This window comes from Sciurus vulgaris (assembly GCF_902686455.1).
Source record: "Sciurus vulgaris genome assembly, chromosome: 5".
NCBI classification, from domain to species: Eukaryota; Metazoa; Chordata; class Mammalia; order Rodentia; family Sciuridae; genus Sciurus; species Sciurus vulgaris.
Window position 1 is genome coordinate 12,100,575 of NC_136465.1, and position 19,288 is coordinate 12,119,862.

The following is a 19,288-nucleotide window of genomic DNA, read 5'->3' on the forward strand; positions in this document are numbered from 1 at the left end:
ATCTCTTTTTCTACAGCTGGGTAATTTTTCTTTAATGTACAATTATTACTTTCAAAATCTTCCACTTCATTTTTAAATGTTATTTTTTTTTTTTACTTCAAAAATAGTAACATATTGCACCAAAACCAGAAGGTTACATAGTAAAGTTTCCCTTCCACACCTCCCTGTCCAGAAGCATCCTTTCATGAGCAATTTCCCGTCTGTCATTTCAGGGCTAGCCTATGCATATGCAGGTCCTTTTTTTGTATATTCTTTTTGAAACACAGATGGCAGCGTTTTACATACATTTTCTGCACCTTGCTTTTTCCACTTAGTATATAGTTTTGCAATTTTTTCATAACACAATGTATATAGTGGCCTCATTCTTTCTGCTGTTACTCCTTTAAAATGAGAAGGCAGAAGATTTTCTAGACATTTCTACTTCTATTGTCAATGACTTTCTTTCTCTCATTCAAAACCAAAGTAAAAACGGAATCCCAGCAGCCAAACTCTTCACAGTGGAGGAAATGTACCTTTTCTTCCTGGATCTTTTCCTCGATCCTTTTTGAGGCCACTTCGTGGGCCCTGAAGAGGGCAATGGTACTGGTTTCGTCTGGATCCAAGATGTTCCCGTTGTCATCTCGCACTACCAGATCTAACCCAAGCATTCTGGAGAGAAGAGAGCAGGCAGGCAGTCACTCTCCCATCAGGGCAGACTGTTTGTGGAAGAGTCCTCATAAAAGAACCCAGAGAGCTCACGGCTGAAAGGCGGGTGCTGGACAAGTCAAGGGAGGAAGAGCCCACAGATGCTGTCCTTCCGTTTCTGCCTCCTTTCCACGTAACACAGTACATGAAAACTCCCCAGGGTAGTCTTAGCTAAATCTGCGTAAGGATACGCAAAGCAATTTGGTCCAACCACCCACAACAAGAAAAGCAAAACTGACACTGGTTCTTTCCAAAATCCTCTCTCCAGAGCCTCTTTGCCCTCGTCTTCTGTGATTTGGCATAGCGACTATGAAAGACCAAGGCGCTATTATCTGAGGGTTTGCCCTGGTTTCTTTACTCAACTCAAGACAGTTTCACAGGAGGTCAATAAAGAAAGTCCTGGTTGTTGCCTCCTAACCGTCCCAAGAACACTGGCCCTGGACTCATTTAGACTGGGATCTGAAGCATAGCTTTGATAGTCGCTACCATGGTGACCCCTTCAGCGAGCAAAACCTGGTCGTTGCTTCATCTATAAATGTTCCCAACCCTTCCATGTTCTGGTGAGGAGTTAGTGAAATAATGCCCGTGAAGTGCCTAATGCAGTATCTCACACAGTACCCAATAAATGTTAGCTCTTATTGCAGCAGCTGGCCTGGGAAAAACTGGCTGCATCAAGTTGCTGCTCTGGCTGCTGCACGGGACGATCAGGGCCATGCAATCACCCCTGCCAAGCTTTGGTGCCCAATGGGCACACAAAAGTAGAAAAAAACGTTGCTTCTTCCAAGAAGTTGGAGGCTGGCAGAAACAGGATACTGCTATTCGAATGCCCAGTGTGCATTCCAGGCACCAGAAATTCGGGAGTGGGGACGTCCAAACATCAAGAACACTCAGGATAACACCGAATGCGCCAAGTCTTTGGGAAGAAAGCAAACACGCCTAAATCCCCCTCACTGTTTCATAGCACCTCCATCAACTGATTTGATCTGGCAGGTTCCTCCCCACCACAGCCAGACATGTGGGCCACCCAGACTCATGAAGGACGGCCTTGCTGGCTGCTCAGACTGGATCCCAGGGCAACTGTCAGACATGCTTCAGTTCCCGAGCTGCCTTCAAAGGCTGGGATGGGAAAGCAGGCGTGTTCTACCACCTGTGGGATATTAACCTCCTGAGCCAGAGATTGAGGGGACCTCCAGGCCAAGGCATTGTGGCGAGACCCTGAGAGACAGAGGCCAGCACGGGTGCATGGGAAGAGGTCATTTGGTTTGGATGTGAGGGGTCCCCCAAAAGTTCACGTGTAAGATGGATACAAGAAGGTTCAGAAGAAAAATGACTGGATTGCAAGAGACTTAACCCAATCGGTGAATTAATCCCCCGATAGGATTAACTGAGTGGTAAACTGAAGCGGTGGGGCGTGGCTGGAGGAGGTGAGCATGGGGGTGTGGCCTTGGGGTATACATATTTTGTATATGGAGAGTGGACTCTTTCTGTGCTTCCTGATCACCATAAGAACTGCTTCCCTCTGCCACACTCTTCTGCCATGATGTTCAGCCTCACCTTGAGCCCCAAGGAGTGGAGACTGCTATCTATGGACTGAGACCTCTGAAACCGTGAACCCCCAAATAAACTCTTCCTCCTCTATAGTTGTTCTGGTCGGGTCCTTTAGTCACAGCAGCAAATAAGCTGATTAAAACAGATACCTTATCCCAGCTTCGCTGGCTTTCTAAAAATTCCTCTTGATAGTAAATGATTGACAGAGCAACCACCTAACCCAAGTATCAGCAGGATCATCAGACAGGGAGTCATAAGGCTTGGGTTCAATTGAAACTTTCCCATCTACCATCTATGTGACTTTGAAAGAACCATTTACCCTATGTGCTCATGTGGTCTGTTTCTTTTCTTTTCTTTCTTTCCTCCTTTTTTTGGGGGGCGGTTACTGGGGATCTCAGGGGTGTTCCACTCAGCCATGTGCTCAGCCCTTTTTATTTTTTATTTTGAGAAAGGGTCTCACTAAATTGCCAAGGCTGGCCTCAAACTTGTGATCCTCCTGCCTTAGCCTCCCAAGTCACTGGGATTACAGGCATGTACCACCACACCTGGTTCATAGTCTGTTTCTTTACCCATAAAATGGGAATAATAATCACTACTTCATAAGGGGTTAAGTATGTGATGGGTACAAAGGAGGTGAACCCTAAATACTGGTTGACTCCAGTTATTTCAGCATGCAGTTGACACTTAAATGGGCAGGGTAATGAACTGTATTTCAGCAGGTCTATGAAGGATATTCAAGAGCCCTGAAGATGGAGAAATGGATTAAAGGTATTTTCAAGTTGAAGTAACTTGGAAAATGGAATGCAATGCCAAACGAACCCCAACAAAAACTAACTGAAGAACCACTGCCACCTTTCGGAAGGGGCTGGCTGGGAGGCGTGAATCCCAGGCCGCCACACACTTGGATCAACTGACTGAGCTCCTTTTCTACAAGGCAGTGGGAGCTGGGACCTACGCATCCCCCTGCACCAATCGGAAGATCAATGAAGTGATGGGCACTTCAGGGGTGACCGCAGACATGATCGCCAGGCTGGAAACACCTCTCATCACTCTGGAGATTCTGGTTTCCATACGCTGCGAACCATGGTCCCAGTCAGGGGAAGATGGGAAGACACGGAATGAGCCTGATCTGGACTGAGCAGCCGTTGCTGGGGTAAAAGTAGATACCGTCTCGGCATCTGAGCGCCAGCTCCGGAGCTTAGTCACTCTCAGTGTCTGGGGTGGTGAAGCAGCTTCGTCCCGAGCTCCAGGATTTCTATCTAGGTGTCAGTTCCATGAAGACAGAGGCAGCACAGTGTCGGACCACAGAGGGCACCGTGAAAAACGTTCAGTGAGACGAGCTGTTTTCTAAGGCACCGAGGGAGCAGAAAGCAGTATTCTTTGGCCACCAGTAGATCAAAAAATTTGTGGCCAGGCTGGGGAAGCCGGGAGGGGGGTGGGGAGAAGTACAGGGTGCATTTGAGAGGAATGACATTGAGGGCTTCACAGCAAAGCAGGGTGGCTGGCTGGCAGCAATGAACCGTGTATTTCAAATAGCCAGTAGAGAACTCTGAATGTTCCCCAAAGAAATGATAAATGGTTAAGGTGGTGGATATGGCTGGGCGTGGTGGCACACCTGTAGTCCCAGCGGCTCTGGAGACTGAGGCAGGAACATCACAAGTTCAAAGCCAGCCTCAACAACTTAGCAAGGCCCTAAACAACTTAGGAAGACTCTGTCTCAAAATAAAGAATAAGAAGGGCTGGGAATGTGGCTCAGTAGTTAAGTGCCCCCAGGTTCAATCCCCAGTACCAAAAAAAAAAAAAGTGGTAGATGCGCCAATTACCCTGATCAAACCATCGCACACTATATGCCTGTGTTGAAATACCACACGGTACCCCACACCTGTGTACAATGACTATGTCAATTAAAAAAAAAAAAAAAAAAGATTTAAAAGACGTCCTCTGGGAACAGTATCATCAGCATGACGGTGCGGGTCATTTTCCAGGGTCCCACCCTCGATTTACCTGTTCCCATGGTCAATTTTGGCTGTGACCTTCTTCTTGAGCTCTGCCAGTTCGTCCTTGGGGAGGGTCCCAGACAGGATCTGGGAGCGCCACTCAATCAGGCTGTAGGTCATCTGCTGCAGCTGGCGGAAGAGTGTGACCTTGTTGTTCTAAGATGGGAAAGAGAGGTGGAGAAAAGATATTCAAAAAAGAAACGGTGCGATGGAGAGCGAGCATCTGCGACGGATCCTCTGGGGGGTATTACCCGGCCAGTTCATTGTGCTACATGCACTTCAAGGGATTTCTTTTTTAAACATCCATAGGAATGGCTGTGCCCTGAGCTACTTCTATTCATCCCTCTTTGCAACTTGCAAAATGGCCTGGCACCGTGGGATGTGGTGGTGCAGGCTTGTAATTCTAGCACTTGGGAGGCTGAGGCAGGAGCATTGCAAGTTTGAGGCCAGCCTCAGCAACTCAGTGGAAACTGGTCTCAAAAAATAAAAAAAGAGCTGGGGATGTAGCTCAGTGGCAGAGCTCCCTGGCTCAATCCTCTGTACTAGGAGAAAAAAGAAAGATGGGTAAGCAGTTGCGGGATGGATGGCTGGTCCTAAGTTCCAAGTACATCAAAACCCACACACCCAAAAATTCCAGTCGTATCTGTCCTGCTTAACACTCTCCAGGGACTTCCACCAGACACCACAGAGCCCAGGGTAAGTCCCCTTGCGTCCTGACTCTCCCCCACATTCCCACTGGCATTTCCCACCGACTCTGTGAAGAACTCCTGCTCCTTCCACGCAGAGCTCTATCTGTGTCTCCCAACGGCTCCAGACCCTCTGCTGCTCCCCCAACCCTGCCCAGCCCACGCTGGGCACCCGCTGCCAACCGGCCAGTTCTGACTTCAGCTGCCACTCAGAAGCTCTTCCCGGAAGCCCCATCTCAGGGTGAGCTGTGCCTCCCGCTATTCCCAGAATTGACTACCATCCAGCATCCAGCACCCCATGGCCTGGCTTGTCCCACTCTCCCCATGGACGGTAAGCTCCCACTGGATGAGAAGCCAGTTTGTTTTGTCCCTAGTAGCTGGTACTAAGAAGGCTTTTGATAAAATGTCCTGAAGGTGAGAATCATGAATGAAGAAATAAATGTCATGACAAGGTAAGGGATATTTGAAAATAAAATTTTAAACATTACTTTCAAACCTCTATTTTTCGGGAAAATTGTTAGATCATTTAGATATTTAACTCACTTAGGGCTTTTCTAATAACTTCTGTAACAGATCTAAGTTAACTTATAACCAACTCATCATATCCCTAGTCCTTTATATTTCTTATTTTTGAGATAGGGTCTTGCTAAGTTACTGAGGTTGGTCTCAAACTTGAGATCCTCCTGCCTCAGCCTCCCATGTCTCTAGAATTCCAGGTGTGCAACATGGTACCTGGTTTCATTATATTTTTTAAAAAATCAGCCAACCATGAGCATGTGCTATGTCCTGGAAACAAAGTTTCTGCCCTCAGGAATCTAACATTCTAGAGGCAGCAATAAGTACACGTAAAATGTTATATGACATTATGTTATATCCATACACTCACAAGACAACTTCAGACGATGAAAAGTGTCAGAAAGAAAAACAGAAAAACAATAACAAAGAACAAAGAAATAAGAAAAGAGGGCAATATGATATTGAATACACAGGGGAGGTCACTCTTGTATAGAGGGATAAGGAAAACTGTGGATCACTTTGAAATCCATTGCATAAGGACCTGTGTGATCCCACTCACTCCGTGTACACTACGAAACTGCTGCTTTCTCATTCACAGGTGAAACTCGTGGTAGGGATGTGTAACCATATACTCCAGAGGTTACAGGAAACAGCAGATTTGCCATGCCAACAACAACCAAATGCACACTCGGATGCTGCTGTGGCTATGTGGCGCGACCCGGGGTTCTTCTGCAACGCTCCCGGGGTACACCTTCCTGGGCTGAAAACATTCAGGGCACTTCTGAACAGTCAGCATGGAGGGAAGATCCCACAAACTGCCCGGGGGCAGTGGGAGGCGACCGTGAGATCAGCAGAGTGTGATACAAACCCTTGTTCAAGTTCAAAGTTCGTGGGAACAGGCAGGAGCGGGAGGAAGTACTGGTCATCTGCAACTGCGCTATGCTTTATTAACTGAGGCTCTTAAACAGAGGCAAAGCCTGCCTGCAGTTGGGACACCGCCCTCATTGCGTGCTTTAAGCATTTTCTGGATTGCTTCTTCCTCCTTAGTCAGTCCTCAGAGAAGCAGAAAATGAGACACTCACATGTTCCGGTTTTATAAGCAAATTTTGTTTTTACAATCCTAGATAAAATGTTTCCATTTCACTGGTTTTCAAACTGGAAAAAGGAGTGAGAAGTTCGATCTGGAAGATCTGGCCTTTCGAAAGGATGCCCCATCTGTCAAAATCAAGACAAACCAGGCTAATGTGAAGTTCCAAGTTCGATGCAGCAGACCCCTTTCTACCTTGGTCATCACAGACAAGGAGAAGGCAGAGAAGCTGAAGCAGTCTGCCCCCAGGTTTGGCAGTGAAGGAACTGAAATGAACCAGACAGGTCGACTTGAACTACATTAAAATGTTTCGAAGTAAAAAAAAAAAAAAAAAAAAAAATTAGATTTCACCTTTCAAAACTGTTAGGCAAAAAGGGGATCTTTTATTCCCCTTTTCTTTTCTTTCCAACAACCCACTTGGGTATTCCTACTTAGATTCTGTTTTTAACGCTTCCTAGTTTTCATTAAGATGTGACTTGTGGTAACTCAGGAAAGGGCTCCCACGCTGGTGAGTCCTGGGGGGGCACGCGTTCCCAAGTTCGCAGTCCGGTGACATCAGACACTGCCCGGGCATTAGCCCTGTGTGCCATCTTTGCCCAAGGAAGGCTGGAGACAGCCACTCTGGTTCACTGTGCCAAATCAATTCTGCACAGACAAGCTGGGACAGACTAAAGGAAGCAACTTCCCCGTTTACCCCAAGGAAACAGGCTTTGCTGCCACAAGCCCGAGACTGTTCTGAGCAAGGTGTTCTGGGATCGCTGGCCCCTGACGCCTCCGGGTTGTGGGAGAAGCATGAGGACAAGTGAGGAGAAAGCCCAGCATTCCCAGCAGACTGAGCAGCTCTGCGCCTTTCCTCTGCTTGTCCCTGCGGTGCCTGGTCTCTTGTCTTGGTCCCCAGTGTGGTGGTTTTGGGAAGGTGCAGAACCTTTAAGAGGAAGAGCCAGTGAGGCAATCAGGTCACTGGCAGGGATGAACACTGTGTTCCTGGAATTTTATTTTATTTTTTTACCCTGGGAATTTAACCCAGGGGTGCTCTACCACCAAGCTACATCCCCAGCCCTCTTTCATTTTATTTATTTATTTATTTTATTTTAAGACAGGGTCTTGCTAAGTTGCTGAAGCTGGCTTTGAACTTGCCGTCTTCCAGCCTTGGCCTCTTGTGTCCCTGGGATTATAGGCATATGCCACCATTCCTAGCTGTGAGTTCACTCTCGATAGAGCAAGCCTGGGACCTGAATCCCTCTTCCTTCTCACCCTGTGATCACTTTCTCTCGCAAGCACTGCTATACTGACACAGTCAGAGGGCTCTCACCAGAGGCCAAGCAGATGAAGTTGACCAGTCTTGGCCTTTCAGCCACCAAAACTGTGAGCAAAATAAACCTTTTCTCTTTATAAAGTACCCAGCCTTATATTTTGTTATAGCAACAGAATGGACAAATACACCCTCCTTCCTGTCCCGTTTTCAAAATCTTGAGCAGCCCAGACCTGCAGCCTTCTCTACTATCCATAGTCTTTATTTCTGTAGCCTTTTCTGCAGTAACAGCCATTATCACGTCATTTGATAATTTCTTGGTCATGACCCCTTTCTGCAAAACTCAACACAATTCTGTGGTACAGTAGGAACTCAAAGACAGATTCTGATGACTCAAATTTAAAATGGCACCGTGATTTTGATTTGAATGAGGAATAGCTCACAAAATAAAACCTTAGTTATCTTTCTCCAAGATGGTGGAGATTTTCCTGCATTTGCTTAGCATTTCTTCTGTTTTTCTACTTGCAGATATCGGAGGTTCCCAAGTTCACAGTCCGGTGGCATCAGACACTGCCCGGGCATCAGCCCTGTGTGCTGTCGTTGCCCAAGGAAGGCTGGAGACAGCCACTCTGGTTCACTGTGCCAAATCACAGATTAGGAATATTTATATTCCTAATCTGGTTGTTTATCTTTTTTTTTTTTTTTTTAAGACCTTCTGAAAAGAAAACAAAGTCACAAGATTAAACAGCTTTGCCTTTGAGACTGACAGCAATGTGGACATCATCTATGGAGTCGCACAGAAATTCTGAGGCCATCCAGACTCCCCAGGTGTCAGAAAACAGGGATTCTTCCCTTCCTTTCTCAAAGAATGCAGATCACAGCCAAAAGCCTTTTCTCAGGTCCTCCAGCCCTCCACGTGCAAAAGAAGCCCTGCTCACCAACCTTTCCTGTTCCACACGGATTTTATGATTAGGAGGAAAAAGTGCTCGAGAGAGCTGATGGGGACTTGGTTCCTACTTCTAATTCGTCACTAGACATCTCAAGGTCATTCATTAACTTGCTGTGTGACTTTGGGCAAATCATTCCCTCCAGGATAAGCCCATCTGTAAAATCGTGGCACTGGTACTGAGGTCCCTTCCCAAGGACAGGGGCCTCAAGCCTGTGCCTGAGATGTTCAGCTCCACTGATCCTTCCCAGCAACCTGCTGGTCAGCTCTGGGACGGCATCACCTTACCCAGGGCTTGCACAGTTGGCAGGTGTGACGTCAAATGTCCCCCTGTTCAGAATTTTGTAACAGTCTGCTGTCTTTTCCACACAGCTGTAACTTCTGGGGTCCAGTCCTGGCATTTGGATCCTTCTTCGTCCTTGAGCCTCAATGACCACCCGGTCACCCTTCCTGTCCTCTTCTCTCCATCCCGCGAGAAAGCGTTGCTTGCCTAGCCAAAGTCTGATTTCAAAAGAAAAGATTCCAATTCTAGATCCTTTTTTGCCTCCTGAATTAAAGGAAATCCTGAAAGCCAGTAAAAACCAAAACAGAGAAAAATCAAAATTGGAAAAATACTCAAAGCACTGCCCAGGCCTTGTCCTTGTCACCTCCACGTCACACCTTGTCCCGCATCAGAACCACGTGGAAGTAGGGCTTGCAAATCACAGATCAAGTGCCCTGACAACGGGGTGAAGCTGGCCTTGGGGATTTTCTGTCCTTGGTCATAAGGGATCCGATGGTGGTTTCAGACCACGAGACCAGCCTGATTATCCTTAGAGCTGGCTCCGCAGCCAGTAACAACCAGCAGCTCACAGAGACGGCCTTAATCTGCCTGCATATGGAATGGCGCGAAGAAAGGGAGGTCCGCCACCCCACATCTCACCACAGGCCCTTTCTTTGCTCCAGTTTTCCAGAACTACAGTTGGACTCAGACTTTTATTCCTTGACAAATTTTAAATCGGGGTGGGGGGGAGATCAGTCCTTCCCATGAGCTAGCTGTTGGCAGTTAGTTAGACTCACTAGAGTCTACACTGTGGATGAACCCACCTCTGTCACCAGGTTCTTCAGCCGTCTGCTCTCACTCAGGGGACAGGCCTGCCTGGCCAGCCTTCACCCAACCCCTTCTCCAGCTGGAAGGCAGGAGCAGCGCCGAGATGGATCAGGGGGAGCAGGCAGGCAGCAGATTTCCAGGGCAGTGAAGTTAGATACTACTCAGATCCGACCAGGTCCTGGTCAGCACATCTGCATCCACCCACTTCGTGGGGGGGCTCACGTGGCAGCTGGGGAGCTGGTGGCACTGGAACAGAAGAGGCCAGAGAGTTCTCTGGCTCTTCCTTCCAGTTCTAGGGAAAATGCAGATCCTGAAAGGTTCCAAGGAATAATGGGTAGGAAACTTCAACTCCACTGGCCTTGAGCAGTCGAGCTACCTCAGGGCTGGACGTGAGGAAATGACCACAGCTGGGTGCACACTTAAATGACCTCAGGGTGAGGGTCAGGGTGCGGGGAGCTCTCCTGAACACCAGCTCAATCAGCCCTTTGGAGAAGCAGCATACTAAGGGGACAAACAGGGCCGTCACTTATCACCACAGTGCGCCAGGTACTGCTCTGGGAGTTTTATACAGATTATCCCACCGAGACCTTACAGTGCATTTCCAAGGCCTATATTACATATAATCCCTACTTCAGGAAAGGAAAATAAAACTTAAGAGGTCAAGGGACTTTTCTGAGGCCACAGGATTAGCTACAAGCCTTCTGAATCCAAGTTCTTTCTTTTTCGGCTTGTTTGTTTTTAGTAACTATTACTGGCCTTGTTATTTTTTCTGAATATAAATGTACATACCCAGTGAACGAGGGGGCCAGAACTGAAGAGCCAGTCAGTCTGTCTGGCCGGGTCCTGGCACCTCGCCGATGACCTCATTGATCAGGATATTCCCTCCTTTCCTGACCTACCAACACCCAGGGGCCGGCTCCCACTGAGGAACAGCCGGGCAGGCCAAGCTCATCAGGAACGCTGTGAATCTGCAGCCTGGATGCTGCAAGTACCCACGCCTCCTGGACCTGAGCCTAAGCCAGGAAGGATCACTGTCTCTGGTGGAAAACAGCCTACTCCGAAGTTCTCAAGGTCATTCTGCCTAAAACGATTACGGGAGACAAAGTGGCCTTGGATAAGGGCGGCACAGGGAAGGGAGTTTCTGGGGCTCTGGCAGAGGCAGCAGGCGAGCGAAAGGGAAGCCAGGAGCCCAGGCCTCCCAGGCAGAAGACAGACAGCTGCGGCATTGCCACGCGCAGAGTCCTTGAGGTCTGTCTGCACGAGGGTTTGGAAGCTACCACCTCTCCCCAGGTCTTGCAGGTCTGGGTCAAAAGGGAGCTTGACGGTGGGGGTGGAATCCAGCAGAGGCTTAGAGACATCAAGTGACTTGCTCAGGACCACGCTCGTCAGGACAGGGCCTGCAGAAGAAACCCAGCGTCCTACTTTCTGGGCCAATGCCTGGCTCCTGCAGCCAGCTTCCTCCCCGGCACAAGGCCAACCCCCACCAGGAGAAGTGATTCAACAGAAGACAAGAACGCTGCACAGGAAGGCCGGAGTCATTCCCTCTTCTTTTGGGCAGGGGGTTCCCCTCCTAGCAAAGGGGGTTCCCCTCCTGCAGGACTGGCACTCCCTGCCCACTTAAGACACATTCATGATTATTTCACAGTGTCACTGTACTGCTGCTGAAAACATCACGCCAGATGAAAGCCCTTCCTCTCTAGAATAATCACCAGCATCTACAACAGCTGAGCTCAATCTGGTTAGTGGATTGCATTTCCCCCATGGAAGACCCTGGGTCCAGAAAATGTAAATTTTCAATGAACTTAGACTGAACAGAACAGAATCAGGAAACAAATTTTAGTTAAAAAAGTGGTTTCTAAGGCATCACTGGAGTTATGAAAGACATCAAGCAAAATGCCTGGTCTCATAATTTGAGGAAACAAATAGATGAGAAACCTGATTCATGTATGAATGTACACCAGTAAAATCTGTATTCACCTTTACCAGGACTAAAGGAACTCATGCACAGAAGCAGAAAACAAAACACTAATATATGGGTCGGGGGGACAAGAAAACTAGAGATTCGGTTTCCTTTAATTTCTTCCCAGTTGAACTATGATATTTGAGGTTTGCTATTTTGACATACAATTTCTTTCGAGAAATTCTGCCTGAAGGAAACTGTCCATGTGGTAGAAAGGGGCTGGAAGAAAAAAAGTCACGATGAATAACAACCCATTTTAAGTGGCTTATTCCCTGATGGGTAAGCACGCACCATCACAAGCAGAAGTAGATTGCTCAGCCCTATCGACTAAGAATCCTCACCATGAATGTCTTTACGTCAATCAGTAGCAGCTCTAAGTCAACTTAAAATATTCACAAGTCACAAAATGAGCATTTTATCAGACACATCCAAAGTAGGAGATGCAACATGCTGGCCTCAGAAGGGCTTGCTTTCTCTCTCTTTCTTATTTATTTATGTATTTATTTAGTGCTGGGGATCAAACCCAGGCCCTCGCACATGCTAGGCAAGTGCTCTACCACTGAGTCTCGTCCGTACTTCTCAGTTCCTTTCAACACCCACCTGGCACGGACATGCGTGGATCTATAAAGGACGTGAAAATGAGCACAACGGTGAGAGTCAGCAAGCAAGAAAGGTTCACTTCATTCACTCTCCACTCTTCCCCCAGACCTCTTAAACCATGAATCTCCTTTCCCAACACTGGCTGAGTGGCCCTTACCAGAAATGCCTGGGACCAGAGAGGTTTCAGATTGTTTTTGGGATTTGGGGAGAGTTGCATACACATCAGGAGATCTCTTGGGGGCTGGCACCCAAGTCACAACGTGAAATTTGTTTATGCTTTCTATCCGTCTTCTACACACAGCCTAAAGGCAATGTGATACAACACTTTGAACAATTCTGTGCGTGAAACGAAGGTTCCCACATGAGGTCAGGCACGGAACTTTCCACTTGTGGCATCGTGTGGGGGCTCATGAAGTTCTGGGTTCTGGAGCAGTTTGATTTTGAGATCAGGGATGACTACGGTTTCCTATGACACGGTACGGATTTGTCTTCCAAGGGTTCATGTTTTGGAATGCCCCCCATATGGTGAACCTTTAGGAGGTGGGGCCTTGAGGGAGGTCACTGGGGCTAACACCCTTGGCAGGCACTGAAGTAGTTCTGTGAGACCCAGTCAGTTATCTCCAGGGGGCTGCTATAAAAAGAATGGGGCTCCTCCCTATGCCCTGGTTTCCTGTCTTGTCCTGTGGATGCTCCTTCCATCCGAGCTCCCACCACTGTGCTGCCACCTGCCCCGAGGTCCTCACAAGTACAAAGCTGATGCTGGCCTCAGGCCCTTGAACCTCCAGAACTGTGAGCTACCTACACCTCTTTTCTTTATAAGTTATGTGCTTCAAATGTTTCATGATAGTGACAGAAAACAGACAATGCAGGGATGCACAGCCCATTCTTATCTAATACATTTCACCGCTCACTAATTTCCAGGAAGGCCACGTTAAGGAACGAAGGCACGTACGTGCAATTCCTCCTCCAGTTACAGCCACTAACTGATCAATTAACCAGGGCCAGAGAGTACTTTGTATAAGTGCCAGTGATCAATGCAGGCCACAGGGCTGACAGCAACATCTCCATCCTCCCAGAGCTGATGATTTAGGAACTCAGAGTGAGCTCTTTCCTAAATTGGCTAGAGAGATCAGAAGACCACCTTCAATACCGTATCCCCCAAGGGTCAGTCTGTGGGCAGCAGAGCATGCTCTGATGGCCCGGAGGGGAAACGCTATGGATCGGTGTGTACTGAAGACACATCATGGAGAAGAAAGGACTTAACTGAGGCTTTGAAAGTTGGGCAGACAGTTTTCCACCGAGGGGGTTGGTGATTTCTACTGCTGCAATCTGTCACAGGAAGTGACAGTGCTGAAGGGAAATGAAGTATCTTACAGGAACTCCTGGAACTTACACTACCAAGAGGTGCGATTACTGCTTCGGGCACAGAGGACCTAGAATGGGGCTCTCGACGACTTAGTACGATTGGCTGGGATGTGTGTGTGTGTGGGGGGGTGCTGGGGATTAAACCCAGGGGTGCTCTCCCACCAAGCTGAATCCCCAACCCTTTTCTATTTTGCAACAGGATCTCACTAAGTTGCTCAGGTTGGGCTCAAACTTGTAATCCTCCTCCTCAGCCTCCTGAGTCTCTGGGATTACTGGTGTGCATCACTGGCCTTTGAAAGTTAAAATGCAGAATCGACAAATGACCAGATAAGAACCTAAATAAAAACAAAGCCACATGAAGAAGAGAGAATGGTTCCTGGGCCTTCCCCCCTAGTCCATGACCTCAAGGACCTTGTTCACATGTCCAGCCATGGAGAAGGCATTCATCAGCAAACTGGAAGCTATCTGCAGAGGTGAGATCCAACCGATGCTCAGGAAAGAGGCAACTTTAGAAAAGTCTATGCAGGCCGGTGCATAGACTGTGATCCCAGTGACTCAGGAGGCCGAGGCAGAAGGATGACAAGTTCTAGGGTAGACTGAGCATCTTAGTGAGACCCTGTCTCAAAATCAAAAGGGCTGGGAGTGTAGCTCAATGGTACAGAACTTGCCTAGTATGCATGAAGCTCTGGATTCAGTCTCCAGTATGGAAGGAAGGAAAGGCGGGAGGGAGGAAGGAAGGGAGGGAGGAGTTTTGTGGATTCCAACACTGAAGAACAGCTTCCTGAACGAGAGATGAGCTAGGCCTGCTGGTAATGGGCTTGGAAAGTCCTTGGTCTCTTGCAATATAGCTGTTCTCAGTCTGGTAATATTTAGTGCTAGATTTACTGGGTCCTTGTCCTAGCCTGTTTTTCTGTTGCTAATAACACAATACCACAGATTGGCTATGTTATAAAGAAAAGAGGTCTATGTTGGTTATGGTTCTACTCTAAGGCCAAGGGGTTAAATCTGGTGATGGCAGAGTCCCAAGGCGGATCAGAGCACCACATGGTGAGGAACAGGGAGCACATAAGTGATTACCTTCTGATCTTTATTCTTATAAAGTCATCATCATTCAATCGTGGGCTCCACACTGACGACCTTACTAAATCCTAACCACTTCCCAAAGGCCCCTCCCTCTTTGATACCTCACAATGGAAATGAAAGTTCAACGTGAGTTTCAGAGGGGCAAACCACATCCACATCATGGCAGACCCAACTGCAAACCCATGTGCAGTTTATGATCATGGTCTATTACAGAGGGTGTGCGGGTCCCTGTGTAACCTCCCACTAAACCAGACAGGCATCAGTGATCGGCTGTGAGAGAGTGCATGGAAGTCTGCCCCACCCAGAGACGAACAGTACGGAGTCTGTAAGGTAAAGTGGTTAGGAACGTCCCCCTTAGGAGGCTGAGCACTGAAACATTTACGCCTTTGTATTCACGGGTGCACCCCGAGATGCGGAGTGAGTCCCTCGGGCTCCTTACTGGTGGGTTAATAACTGTAATTGCACCAGCTTTACAGGAGTGTCGTAATGATCCGCGGCAGTTTCGGGCACTGAGGAGGGATTAGGTAAGTGTTTGCAGTTATGACTATCATTATTACTTTCACAATCAGCATGTTTGTCAGCTGAGAGAAGACTGAAGTAATTAATGATTACACCTACTTCCCTCCATGATCCCATATCAATGACCCAATTCCAGGGAAATGAGAATCGGCTGGTTGCCAGCCATTGTGTGGTCCAGGAAAGATGGATCTCCCCCCACACAGAGAGCTGCTCAGAGGCCAACTGTTGCAGAGGATGCCTCTGGAGCAGAACAGACAGGCTGAGGGCACAGGATTGACGCCATTGCTGGGTTCCAGCCCTGGGGACACTCACCACATAGAGACTGCGCCAAATAACAGCCCATTCTCGCAGAGTGCATGTGAGCTCCTGCACCAGCGGCAGCTCCCCCGGAATCACGGTCTCGTGCTGTCTGAAAGAACCAGAGAGACATGCGTTGTACTACGTAGTGATGGAAATGCTTTCCTAGACTACCTTCCCCAAGACGAAGATAGGAACCGGGCTGCTTTGGCTTGAAATAAAGCAAAACCTGTGAATGGAGGGAGCATGTGTCCCATAGGACTCTTGACTTCTGAGAAGGTAGCACTTCAGAACAGCACAGTCCTCCACCTGAGCCAGGCCCTGCAATGGGCCCAGCCTCTACCTTCCACTGTGGCTTCATGATGGCTTCAGTGATTCTCAGAAATGTAAGCAAATAACCTTATATTCACTGATTCCACCAGGCTGCTGTTTCCTTAGGGAGAGCAGGAAGAGAGGGGTACATGGGACAAGCATCCTGGGATCTGGGACCTCACCCACCCATAGGGACTGACGTAGTGCCCCCGTACCTCACCTGCTGCTTCACAGCATAGAAAATACAGATACACACAAATCCTCAGTTGCTACACTACCTTGACTCACATAAATCTGCTCTGGTATTTCTATGATTAGCCGAAGAAAGCGCAAGAGCCAGCAAACAAATGTGAGTGAATTTCAGGCAGCGTGGAGGCAGTGTGTCAGGAAAAAAATGACACTTGAGCATCTGGGGCACACCCACTATGGAAATCACAGAGGGTCCCCAGCCTGTGAGGTTTGACTTCCTATTTCACAACTTTATGATGGTTTGAGTGCATATCCAGCTGGCCGCTGCTTCTCACGGTCAGTACAGCGTTCAGTAAACTACATGAGGCATTTGACACTTTTAATTATAAAGTAGGCATTATGCTAGATGATTTTGCCCAACTCCAGGCTAATGTAAGAAGGTAGGCTAAGCTGTGATGCTTGGTGGGTTAGATATATTACATGCATTATTGATTTATGACATTTTCAACTTGCAACAGGTTTACTAGGACCTAACCCCACTGAAAGCTAAGCGTCTGAGTTGTAAATTTACCTGGGCTTTCTGCATTTCACCCGGCAGCCCTATTAGGTGCAATGGGCTTCCCACTCTGGCTTTCCACCAATGCAGCAAATGATACCTGGAGTCTGCCCACGAATGGCCCACTGGAAAGATGACTTCTCCAAGAGGGCAGGACACCTGGCTTTTAAAGGTCCTGGTTCTGCCATCAAAGAGTTCTGTAAAGTTGTCTTTGATGAGAGCACTGAGCTTAGGGTGGAGCAAGTTCTCTCTGACTTTGAGGCTGCATTGACTCTGAGAGCCAGCCCCCCACCAGCCATGGATTCCAGGCCCATTTCTAACTGCCTCCTCAACCCTCCTTCCTGGAGACTCAAGAGCTCCCGGCCTCTCTTCCATTTTGGCTGAGCATTATCTTCTGAGGTGCCACAAAGGTAGCACTGGCCAGGACAAAAGAGCCAGGCAAGAAATGGACATGGATGAACTTTAGCCGAAGTTATCTGCAGATCACATTCGCACATATTAATTCACTGGAATCTCACATCAGGCCCTTGAGCAACCTGGACTGCTTTCCCCAACATGCAGTTAAAATCCCAGGTTCACAGAAGGATCAGTGATGTGTCCCAGCTTCAGAGCTGATACGTACAGGCTGCTGCCTACTCCTCTCTCCCTTGCAAAGATTCCAATCGGAAACTTCTCAGAACTTAGCTGCAGAGTCCCAAAGGTTCATGCATGCCCCCATACACAGTGAGGAGGTAGTAAATACAAGGGGAGGCACAGCCCTCAGCTTCTTACAGCTACCTTGACTAATCTGGAGGAAGATACAAGGGGGGAACTGTGGGAAGCCATCCTCATCCAGCAGAATCAGACAGTCCCCTGTCCAGTTCCCCCAAGAGAACGGCTCCCCTAACTCCACCCCATCCTGTCCATCACAGAAGAAGCTCCTCTGGTCTTGGACGCCTTTACCTGTGTGTCTACAAATAAAAGAGAGTTGGGCTACCCCAGGTTGTTAGAGGCCAGATCTGTCACACCTCCTCTCATTTAAAAGGAGTATGGGCTCTTGTGTGTTTACTGATTAGATAAGTTTATGGGTAAATGATTGATAAACGGTCAACATCCTCCTCCAGCGTTAACCCTTTTCTCATCCATGTGGGACGTGGCTGAGAGACCCCCCACAGGGAACCATTACGACACAGGAGAGCATTTTATCAGGGAAATGTTCTTATCCTTGTCCCTCTCAGAGGAGAAGTGGAACCAAGGAGAGGAGAGAAACCTGAGTGTGCGCAAGGCACCCCTCCCTGACCACCTTATATCTTCTTCACTTTCTAGGAGTCTTCCTGAACTGGAACTTACCCTCGGTCTTCCACAGTTGCCTCTTTCAGATGGATGTAGGTTTCAGGAAAAATACCCTAAGAGAGAAGAACTTTCGTTATTAAGACCATAGAAAACCTCAGTCCAAAGTCCAATGCACGAAGGGTAGAAAATGACTGGGAACCATGACGACAGGGAATTTCCTGATTAGGTTTGCAGGACGTCAGTCACACTGACAGGCCACCTAGACAGAGGTGTGGCTGAAACATTAAAGGTGTGGCTGAAACACTGAAAAGGCAGGCCTTAAGATTTGGGTTCAGGGCTGGGGAGATAGCTCAGTTGGTAGAGTGCTTGCCGCACAAGCACAAGGTCCTGGGTTCAATTCCCAGCCCCGTGAGGGGGGAAAAAAAAAGATTTAGACTCCGAAAGCACAGGATTAATGTTCCATGAAGAAAGAGTCCCTGTCAGTTCAGAGCTACAATAACGGGAAGGAGTCTAGCAGGGAGCCTCAAAAACCCCTTCATATCCAACATGCATGAGATGATTCCCTTTAAAGGGAATCACAGTGAACATAATGAGCGAGATGGACGCTTATGTAGGACTCAGCTCCTAAAATCTCTCTGAGCACTTCCACTGAAACCAGATGCACCCCCTAATCAAGGACAGCAGTTACCTGGTTATTCTCAGCACTTCCCAACCCTTGGTGCCCTCCCTTCTGTAGGCTTACAAGACAATTCTACATCAGTATTGTGACACTGCCATTAACTATCAAGTAGAAACTACAGAACTGCGGATCCGGTTCACCAAAGGAAGCCCCTCATCCACGTGAGTTCTCTCCAATTCCAAGAGCTCCCATTTCACTGTGCAATACGCTCCCTCTGCCAAGAAAGATAATGTCACCTGGAGAAGGCCCTGCTGGGCGTAAGGCAGCTTCCGCACCAGACAAGACTAGGAGGCAGGAGAGCCTGCCTGGGACCCCCTGGCTCAGCGTGAACTCCGCAGACACCGCATACCAGGGGTGCTGCCCAGAGGACTGTGGTTCAGGACCCACGGACACCCAGGGGCTGCGCCTGGGTCCACTTTCACACACTATATTTGTCTGTACGATACTCTCCTTTCTCCCTTTTCATCCTCTGCCAGTAACACAGGAAACAGCAAGAACACTGGGGCTCAGCTGCTCCCAGCGTTGGATGACAGAGTTGATCCTGCAACTGCTCCAGTCAGAAGCAAAAGGCCCAGTCCTTCCCCAACCAGGCAGAAAGGACCTTCTCCTGGCTTTAGAGGAGGGGCAGCTGGGGGTCACATGAGCTAGGA

At 48.2% G+C, this 19,288-nt stretch overlaps 1 protein-coding gene across 2 annotated transcripts in view; it reads right to left on the bottom strand.

Annotated features, from left to right (window-relative positions):
* The window catches only part of DOCK5 (dedicator of cytokinesis 5), a 191,523-nt gene that overhangs the window by 94,481 nt on the left and 77,754 nt on the right, over window positions 1-19,288 (bottom strand). For both annotated transcript variants that reach the window (XM_079139029.1, XM_079139030.1), the window contains exons 4-7: window positions 18,017-18,072; window positions 15,646-15,742; window positions 4,237-4,385; window positions 513-648 (exon numbers count right to left, since the gene is read on the bottom strand). In XM_079139029.1, coding sequence (XP_078995155.1) covers window positions 513-648; window positions 4,237-4,385; window positions 15,646-15,742; window positions 18,017-18,072 — 438 coding nt within the window. The remainder of the gene's footprint in view (window positions 1-512; window positions 649-4,236; window positions 4,386-15,645; window positions 15,743-18,016; window positions 18,073-19,288) is intronic.